Consider the following 9,657-nt stretch of genomic DNA (forward strand, 5'->3'; position numbering starts at 1 on the left):
GGACGAGTCCCTCCGATTTTGTGCCCCAAACTACGTTCAGTAACCGTTTTAGGTAGCCTAAAAACAGCAAGGGTCACCAGAACAACGCCAACAGACTACTAATGGCTGATTTTTTGCAGTCCCAACGTTTTGGTTTTGAATGCTACTGAAAACAAGTTCAAGGCTGTTCCGTGTGTACAAAAATCAGGCAGAGAGCTCGGCAGGTCCTGGATTGCACGTTAGAGACCTAGGATCTGATTTATGGTATCTTTACGTAGACTTTTTAAGCGCGTTGAGCACACCTCAGAAACATGTGGCAGGATGCAAACGCGAGGTGCATGGCACATAACAAAATTAAGTGGGACTAAAACACAGTAAAGGAGTTGGAACGACCTAAAATAAAGTTGTTTTTGCGTTAAGTATGCAGCAAAGAGGGCCGGTATTTTGCTGATTTATCAAGTACCGGAAGTTCTGGGAAAAAGGCCGCATTTTCTCTTGGAATGGCGATCCTCTTAGGGATTACAATACAATCTACATGACATGTCTGAAAGTCATCTTAACCTCAATTTTTCCATGCTCAAACCATTATCGAGAGACCCTGTCACCATACACAGTAGACGAGAGAGCAAAGATACTGAAATGGTACCTCGAAAGAAAATCAGTCGTCATGACTGGAAGAAAAAAGATCGCATTACAAGAAAGCAAAAAGAAAAAAACACAGACGTTCAGACAAAGTTGGTGGTTTAAAACACAAGAAACACTATCAATACATGCAATTCAGCGTCACGTGCAAACCTTTACCAAAAAGTGTAGTCTTGAAAACCTGGTAAGTAAAGTCAGCCCTAGGAAAGGAGCCAAAATAACTCTGGTGGAGATTGTAAAAGCAAGACAGGTCTCGCTGCGAAGCACCTATAGATTAATCCAGCAGGAATAGGTTAATAGCCAGGAATAGGCTGTAACAGTGCTACGTTGTTGAGGCTGGCCGGGTCATAGCTCAGTCTTTTACCATGCAAAGTAAGATAACATTAGAAGCCCTTACCAACCGGCTATAACGCGCTCGTGTGCAGCACTGCCTCCTTCCTTCGACCGTGCGAAGTCAACTCTAGCTCCACCAACGAGATTTAGCGATGTTGCGCACTTTCATGTAGGCGGTAAAAACAGCGAAAACCTCCGTTTTGATCTACCGGGCCTCCCGGTGAGGTTCTCAAAGTACTCCCGCACAGAGAAAAGTGCACCGCGTGGCGCATAAACAGTTGTGGCGTCAGTGGCGTCTGCTTGTCTCAGGACAGCGAGGGACTGTAGTGACCACAATGGCTAAACGGTACTTAGCCGTGCCTTACAAATTTTGGGCGGCTCTGCACTAAGCCTGCGGCGAAGACATGCCACGTCAGCGACTTCCGCAATATGACACGACGACACACCTGACGGTGGAACGAGATCGTGGCCCAGAGTGGTTTGGACCAAGACATATCTTATTGAAGAAGCCAGGCAACCGGCCAGTGCACTCACTCGATTTGAGTCCACGTTTCTTCCTGTGTGGGCATTTGAAGTCAGAGATGCACTCATACAGCATGCATATCTTCCTGGGCCTAAGCAATGTATAATGATGGTTGTGAAGGCCAAAAAGGCATCGACGTTTCATGCCGTTGTTTAAGCAGCGAAAGATCGGCCGGTGCAGTATCTGGAGCGAACTGGGGGCCACATGGAGCACGTGCTGCTCCGTCCAAGCTAAGAAAGACATGGTGAGCCCAGTGGTCAGATGCAAACAGCAACGAATGTTGTTTACATTGGTGCAGCATTTGTGTTACAAATCAAATCAATACCTAAACTATGAATGACTCAAACCGGTCCACTTTTCCTGGAAGGCCCTGTATTATTCGTTTTACCAGGAAGGACTTCGCTCTTTGGTCTGGGACAATTATGCAAAACTGTTTGCCGTAGCATTAAGCTGATACAAGGAAAGCGATGCTTTTAAACAAGGTTCTCTTACATTGGTAACCTTGTGCATCATAAAAAACACTGCAAGCCTTTGGGTGTTGGCGACGTCAGCGTGAAGTTTTGTAAACGTTGCAATATCGCCAATAGTTTTCATTGGTTCGAGCGGTAAATACTCCCATTTAAATAACCGTTCTAAGTGGTTTTAGGAGCAAATAAGGTTGCAAAAAATCTGGTTATCCCTATTACCATCTTTTTTAGTTTACCCACCCGTCATGGAAAGGTATAGCATCGGTATGCTGCGCTATAGCTGGTAGAGCTGTGTCATTTATCGCTTATGCACGATTTGTATGCGATCCCGACTGTGTCCAAAGCCCGTCTCCGCCCATCAGACAACAAAGCACCACTGGCGGCGTGTTTGCTCCCCCGACGCCCCGCCATCGCTCTGCCTCCGGACGTGTCGCTGAGCCGCCGCCTCACGGGGGCCGCTATTGAGAGGCACTGTGTCAGATCGATCGGCCTGTTTCAGAGCCGCCGTCGCCGCGCGAGGCTGGCGCGGTCAGCGATGACGCCGCACCTGGCCCGGAACCGATCGTCAACATCGAGCAGGTGTGGCGCTAAGGGCACCACCCCTGCCGCGACTGGGGGGGGGGGGGGGGCTGGCAGGTCATGGCCAGCGCCTGGCGCTATGTTGACAAGTCATGGCAAACACACGGCGCATGGCTGGAGAGTCTCGGCCCGCACGTGTAGACACGGCGCCGCGCCGGGTAGCGTGATCAACACATGGCGACTGGCTGGCTGGTTATGACATGCACAATGGGCGTGACGTCACCGAAATAATGAACCCCTCAGTGTGTGCCGTTTCCCTGGCCCACCTCGGACGCGAAATACTTTTATAGCCCACCTTGGGCGGTCGTTCATTTCTACTCAGGGTGACATCATATGACGTCACAAGTCCCGTGATATTTTGATATTTTAAAGAGGGTCTTTTCTTTTCATTGTAACTGCGCCCCGCTGTGACGACGCTAGCTCGCGCTGACCCACTAACACGCCTCCTTTAACGCGCCAGGACCTGCAGCGGCTGCAGATGTCGCGCCAGGACAACCCGTTCCTGCAGCGACTGCACAGCAGCCGAGAGGAGCTGCCAGACGAGGATCAGACCGACGACAGCCAGCTGGTGGTCCAGGTCAGTGCAGGCACGGGACCCCGTCCGGGGCCCACCGCTGGTCTGGACGCGTTGTTGTATAGGACTGAGGGTCCGGCTGTTTGGTCCGCTTTTGCGCTCTTTTGGCACGGATGGGTGATGAAAGCTCGTTTATAGGGATCGAAGTGCCTATCAGTGCTAAAACTGTCGTCAGCGGAACAGCTGAACCTGAAATGTTGGCTTGAATGTTTATACGAATGGCAACAGGATTGCAGACGAGCAACCAGCGGTTGGTTGGTCGTCGCAGTCTGCTGCAGTGGATCGAAGGGACAGAAAACTATGGATTGAGTGCCTTTGTTAGAGCAGCGTGATGTCGATACCCCAAACTTCCGCTCGGCAACTTCTTCTCGTAAGATCATGTTTGCTGTTCGATGCGGTGAAATGGCCATTCTGAGACAATAGTATTGACATGGCGCCGCCATTTTGTCTGTGCACTTCACTCGGCTCAGCGCTGACCAACGATAAGGACACGCCATCGCATTCCTGGGACATCGTCACGCATACCCGCAGCGTGACGCGCCGGAGCGAGCGTGACGCCGTGACTCGCTGCGCCCGCAGGACCCGGCGTGTAACAAGGAGCTGGCGCTGGCCGAGATCCACTCGCACCTGGTTCGCAGTCCGCCGCCCATCGCCTGGCCCCGTTCGATCAAGTTCGACTTCGGCGACATACACGAGTCGGCGCGGATTGTGGTACGGGCCGACACGACGCTACGGACAGCCGCATGCTGCGCGGGCGGGAGCTGCTGACGCGGCGCGAGCGGGAGCTGCGGGAGCTGGGCGAACGGGAGCTGCGGACGCTGCGCGGGCGGGAGCTGCGGGAGCTGCGCGAGCGGGAGCTGCGGACGCAGCGCGGGCGGGAGCTGCTGACGCGGCGCGAGCTGGAGTTGCAGACGCTGCGCGGGCGGGAGCTACGGACGCTGCGCGGGCGGGAGCTGCTGACGCTGCGCGAGCGGGAGCTGCTGACGCTGCGCGGGCGGGAGCTGCGGACGCTGCGCGAGCGGGAGCTGCTGACGCTGCGCGAGCGGGAGCTGCTGACGCTGCGCGAGCGGGAGCTGCTGACGCGGCGCGAGCGGGAGCTGCGGACGCTGTGCGGGCGGGAGCTGCGGACACTGCGCGGGTGGGAGCTGCTGGCGCTGCGCGGGCGGGAGCTGCGGACGCTGCGCGGGCGGGAGCTGCGGACGCTGCACGGGCGGGAGCTGCGGACGCTGCGCGGGCGGGAGCTGCTGACGCGGCGCGAGCGGGAGCTGCGGACGCTGCGCGGGCGGGAGCTGCGGACGTTGCGCGGGCGGGAGGTGCGGACGTTGCGCGAGCGGGAGCTGCGGACGCTGCTCGAGCGGGAGCTGGTAATGCTGTGGTTCACAGTTGAGCGGGGACTGGCCAGCGCGTACGGGTTCAAAACATTTGAGGGGAGAGGCGGCCACAACTGTGATGGGAAAATTTAATGCGGATATGTTCGGCAACGCTTTTAACTGGAAAGGAAGTCAAGTCCATGATATGAGTCTTTATGTCTGATGTTACATTCTGTTTTGTGTCTTATTGTAGCGCTATCACGACCTGGAAGCATAACCGTCTGGAGACCTGATGTCGTTCGGCCAACATGACGCTAAGCGTTCCCAGCCAGTTGCCGGCGAAGAAAGTTATGCCAGCCTGTCGTAGCCAGTTACTGGAATGCCCATCAAAGTCCGGTTGTGGCCGATCAATATCAGGCTCATATTCTTTTATGAGCCACACGTGCTTGTACCAGGTATCTGATATATTAGGCGGTCGCTCAGTCAGCGATTCGAAGGAATGGCACACGGCATTCAGGTAGCGGGCCAGATATAACCTCTCCAATAGGGGAGCGCATGCTTTCAATGTTCTATCTCGAGTAGTTCAGTTATTCACAACGGCATTTATACAGATAAAGATGTTGATCACTGTCATGTCCGTCTGTGCATTTACGGTGTTGCTTAACACTAGAGCATCTAAAGCTTGCCTAAACCGTTAATTGTACTGAACATATCCAGGTGGCAGTACTGACAAATTGGTTAAGATATTCAGGAATGATTTCATCCACCAACATCACATTTTCTTTTGTGGCTTGCGTCATGTTCCCTCTTGCCTGATAAGGCTGCATCCTCGTCCAACTCCCACTGCTTAAAACGCCATCACAGAGGCGAAAGGTGATTCGGCCTTTCGGTGCCGCAGCAAAAAGGCCAATGTTCGAGCACGCTCGTTGAAGTGGGCAGCCGCACTTTGCGCGCTCATGGTCCTTTGAGTGGAAACCGGACTCTGTTTCAGGAGGTCGTACCAAGATCGAACCTGCGTCCGCTCGCGTCAAAAGAGAGGGACGAGGTGATGGACCAGTGCTTGCAGGATATACTGCAGACACAACGGTCGCTTCCGCTTCAAAAAGGTAACACAATTAATGACGCCAGTAAAATGGCAGTAAACCCCCTCCCCCCCCCCCCTCCCCTCGTCTCTTCGGGTGACGATCAACGTCAGCACCGATCCCAAACACGGCAGTGTCAGCACCGATCCCAAACACGGCTCCCCCCTCCCCCCTCCCCTCGTCTCTTCGGGTGACGATCGACGTCAGCACCGATCCCAGACACGGCAGTGTCAGCACCGATCCCAAACACGGCAGTTGTCAACGTCAGCACCGATCCCAAACACGGCAGTGTCAGCACCGATCCCAAACACGGCAGTGTCAGCACCGATCCCAGACACGGCAGTGTCAGCACCGATCCCAAACACGGCAGTGTCAGCACCGATCCCAAACACGGCAGTGTCAGCACCGATCCCAAACACGGCAGTTGTCTGTTTTTAACGTGTATGAGACTTAGCTGCGCGTTCAAATTGATGGGGCTCGTCACAGCCTGGCGCTCAGCCTCATTGGGTCAAGTCAAGTCCGTGTAGCTGTGGAAGCAGGATGCGTAGTGGAGCATGCCAGCGTCTACCATCGTCTTACTCCGCCGACCGACTGATTGGTGACAACCGCTGAAGATGATTATTTCAACGCGTTTGTGCCCAATTTCACCATCAGTTTCAAGTTATTTGATGTATCATTCGTGCACTCCCACGCGGCCGTTCAGACCCAATTTAAACCACCACAATTGACATTTGGGTAAAACAAACTTCCAGGTGCCACACTGGTGATAAAGGGCAGCGCACTTGTGGGTACACTTGCGCAGCTCTTGCTTGACTACGAAGTCGTACCTAATGCGCTAAAACCACATACTGGCACTCGTTGCGATGCGTACACCGGTGGCGTGGCACCCTTTATGGGAATATAAACATTCGCCGAGATGTCCTCACACAGAATTGATTTCTAAAAGGCGTTCTTTGTAACAGTGGCAGCCGTTTTCGATGCCTTCTTTGTCCTGCGCCAGCGATAAGGGTCATGACCTTTTCCAATGGATGAATCGTCTGCGATGCGATCTTCGTCGCAGCGTTGCCTGTTGACGGAACGCCCTCTGTTGTCACAGCAGTCATTAAAGAGCTGTCCTCTGCTGCAGCATCGACAGTTGACGAGACGTTCACGGGCCGGCTAAGCCCGTGCAGAAGTCCTCCCAAAGCGCCTCCCTCAGTCCGCTGCCTCAGCCCCAGACGAGGTCGGTGTCTGTGTTGTGGGCATGGGAGGGACGGTCAGGAATGGAGTGGGGCTGGGGATACCGGAGGCAGTTACAACTGCAGTGATGTCATGCTCACTTGACATAGTCCGATGTATGGATCCGTCCACGAATTGGTGACTATAACAGTTCGTCGCTGTGTAAGGGATGTACACTTGACGTGAACGGATCAATATCCAACGTATTGATCCGTTCACGGATTGGTGATTCACAGTTCGTCGCTGTGTAAGGGATATACACTTGACATAGTCCAACGTATTGATCCGTTTACGAAGTGGCGACTCACAGTTCGTCGCTGTATAGGTGATATATACTTGACATAGTCCAATGTACTGATCCGTTTAGGAATTGGTGACTCACGGTTTGTCGCTGTATAAGTGATATACAATTGATATAGTCCAATGTATTGATCCGTTCACGAATTGGTGACTCACAGTTCGTCGCTGCATAGGTGATATACACTTGAAATTGTCCAATGTACTGATCCGTTCACAAATTGGTGACTCAGTTCGTCGCTTTATAAGTGATACACACTTGACATAGTCCAATGTATTGCTCAATGCATTCATTCAAAACCTTTGAACAAATACTTACAATTTAGCCTTTAAAATGTCAGATGCAACAAAAAGCCAACACACACACACGCACAATATCTCGCACCCACATGCAACCTCTTATAGGTAGACACAACACAACACAGTGAGCGCGGGATCCGTAATAGGTGGCGCCTCAGTGCACGGCTAAACCGCGCCACGAGGGGCCGCGGCAGGTCAGGAGTCGGTCGCGCACCGGTCGGGTTACGGAATGCCGCGGCAGGTCAGTGATCGGCGCACCGACCGAGCCACGGGGAGCCGTAGCAGGTCATGGGTCGGTCGCGCACCGGTCGGGTTGCGGAATGCCCCGGCAGGTCAATGATCGGCGCACCGACCGGGCCACGGGGAGCCGTAGCAGGTCAGGGGTCGGCGCACCGACCGGGCCACGGGGAGCCGTAGCAGGTCAGGAGTCGGTCGCGCACCGGTCGGGTTACGGAATGCCCCAGCAGGTCAATGATCGGCGCACCGACCGAGCCACGGGGAGCCGTAGCAGGTCAGGGGTCGGCGCACCGACCGAGCCACGGGGACCGTAGCAGGTCAGGGGACAGCGCACCGACCGGGTCACGGGGAGGCGCGACAGGTCTGAAACGGGGACACTACTCTTAGCCAAGCTCATCAACAAAGGAGCCGTCTCCCCTCGCAGCACGGACTTGAGAACGTGAGGGAAGACGTGCTCTCTGCCGTTGTGCTCTCGAGCACGAGAGATTAGCCAGAGCTCGCGAGCTGGCATCCCTGGTTACCCAAGGTCGTGCGCTCCATCACCCTGCCGGGACTCTCAAGGGAGCTGTCCAACTTCTCTAGCGGATGGAAAACATGATCAAGCTCGTGGTGCTCCATTCTGATTTTAATCGCGTAGATGATGACTTGTCGAATCACAGAGCGGTTGATAGAGTTTCACTACCGTGAATAAAAATGCAGTAGCGGATCTACCACAGAACCAAGGCACTGATATTTGCGGAAATGACACCGGAAGGCAGATAACTGCCCAGATGTGAGAGACCAGCTCGTATACCGAAAAGCGGTTAATGATCTGAGAAATCTGAAAGTTCCAGATGACGACACAATCAACATTTCATTCTTAGTTATTTGGCGTTCCGCATCCAGGGCGAGAGGTCGTCCTCGTGTAAAATGTTAGCTGACATGTGCTGCGCCCATGATTACGATAACCATGAAGCCAATATACCACTAAGTTCAAATCGTGTTTGCAACAATCGCACGAGCACTAGGAGCGGACTGCAGGGGCACAAACAACAGCTTAATATACCGGACAGCAGATACATAACACTCGGCTACCAAACGCACGCTGGCTCATATCGCATAGTTTGTGACATGACACGGAAGCGGCCGGCCGGGTGTGGCGCTGGCTAGCGGCCGTCACACCTCTGGCCAGCCGGCCAGGGAGGGTTGACGTGTTGAGCTGTCCCCTGTGTGCCGCCAGGCCGGCTGGGTGTGGCGCTGGCCGGGGACCGTCCCAGTCAGCCAGGAGGGGTGACGTGTTGAACCTCCCCTGTGTGCCGCCAGGCTGGCCGGGTGTGGTGCTGGCCGGGGACCGTCCCAGTCAGCCAGGAGGGGTGACGTGTTGAGCCTCCCGCTGTGTGCCGCCAGGCCGGCCGGGTGTGGCGCTGGCCGGGGGCCGTTCCAGTCAGCCAGGGGGGTGACGTGTTGAGCCGTCCCCTGTGTGCCCCAGGCCAGCTGGATGTGGCGCTGGCCGGGGCCGCCAGGAGGGGTGACGTGTTGAGCCGTCCCCTGTGTGCCGCCAGGCCAGCTGGATGTGGCGCTGGCCGGGGCCGCCAGGAGGGGTGACGTGTTGAGCCGTCCCCTGTGTGCCGCCAGGCCAGCTGGATGTGGCGCTGGCCGGGGCCGCCAGGAGGGGTGACGTGTTGAGCCGTCCCCTGTGTGCCGCCAGGCCGGCTGGGTGTGGCGCTGGCCGGGGGCCGCCAGGAGGGGTGACGTGTTGAGCCTCCCCCGTGTGCCGCCAGGCCGACGCCGCCCGACCGCGTCCTGATGACCCAGCCGCGGCGGCCGGAGTCCGCCGCTCCCGCCCGGCTGGGCACGCCCCTGGCACCGCTCCGGCCGCCGCGACGCTCCGTTCATGGTCAGTGGCCGGCCAGGGACGTGTTCCTCGGTCAGTGGCTGAGGATGGCTCGCTTCGTTCCTCAGTCAGTGATAGGGTACGAGCCGCTCCGTTCCTCAGTCAGTGACAGAGTACGAGCCGCCCCGTTCCTCAGTCAGTGACAGGGCTCGGGACGCTCCGTTTCACAGGGTCAGTGGCAGAGGAAGGAACGCTACGCAGGGTCAGTAGCTGGGACGGGACGCTACACAGGGCAAGGAGAGA

General features: G+C 55.6%; 1 protein-coding gene across 1 annotated transcript in view; it reads left to right on the forward strand.

The window, feature by feature from the left end:
- LOC119111100 (uncharacterized) overlaps positions 1-9,272 on the forward strand; it is a 14,634-nt gene extending 5,362 nt beyond the window's left edge. The window contains exons 2-8 of the mRNA XM_037234926.1: positions 2,444-2,523; positions 2,984-3,100; positions 3,677-3,808; positions 5,399-5,513; positions 6,616-6,711; positions 8,761-8,796; positions 9,229-9,272. Of these exons, the coding sequence (XP_037090821.1) occupies positions 2,444-2,523; positions 2,984-3,100; positions 3,677-3,808; positions 5,399-5,513; positions 6,616-6,711; positions 8,761-8,796; positions 9,229-9,272 (620 nt within the window). The remainder of the gene's footprint in view (positions 1-2,443; positions 2,524-2,983; positions 3,101-3,676; positions 3,809-5,398; positions 5,514-6,615; positions 6,712-8,760; positions 8,797-9,228) is intronic.
- Positions 9,273-9,657: the final 385 nt, after the last annotated feature.

This window comes from Pollicipes pollicipes, unplaced genomic scaffold (genome assembly GCF_011947565.3).
Source record: "Pollicipes pollicipes isolate AB1234 unplaced genomic scaffold, Ppol_2.1 Scaffold_7261;HRSCAF=8764_pilon_pilon_pilon, whole genome shotgun sequence".
Taxonomy (NCBI): Eukaryota; Metazoa; Arthropoda; class Thecostraca; order Pollicipedomorpha; family Pollicipedidae; genus Pollicipes; species Pollicipes pollicipes.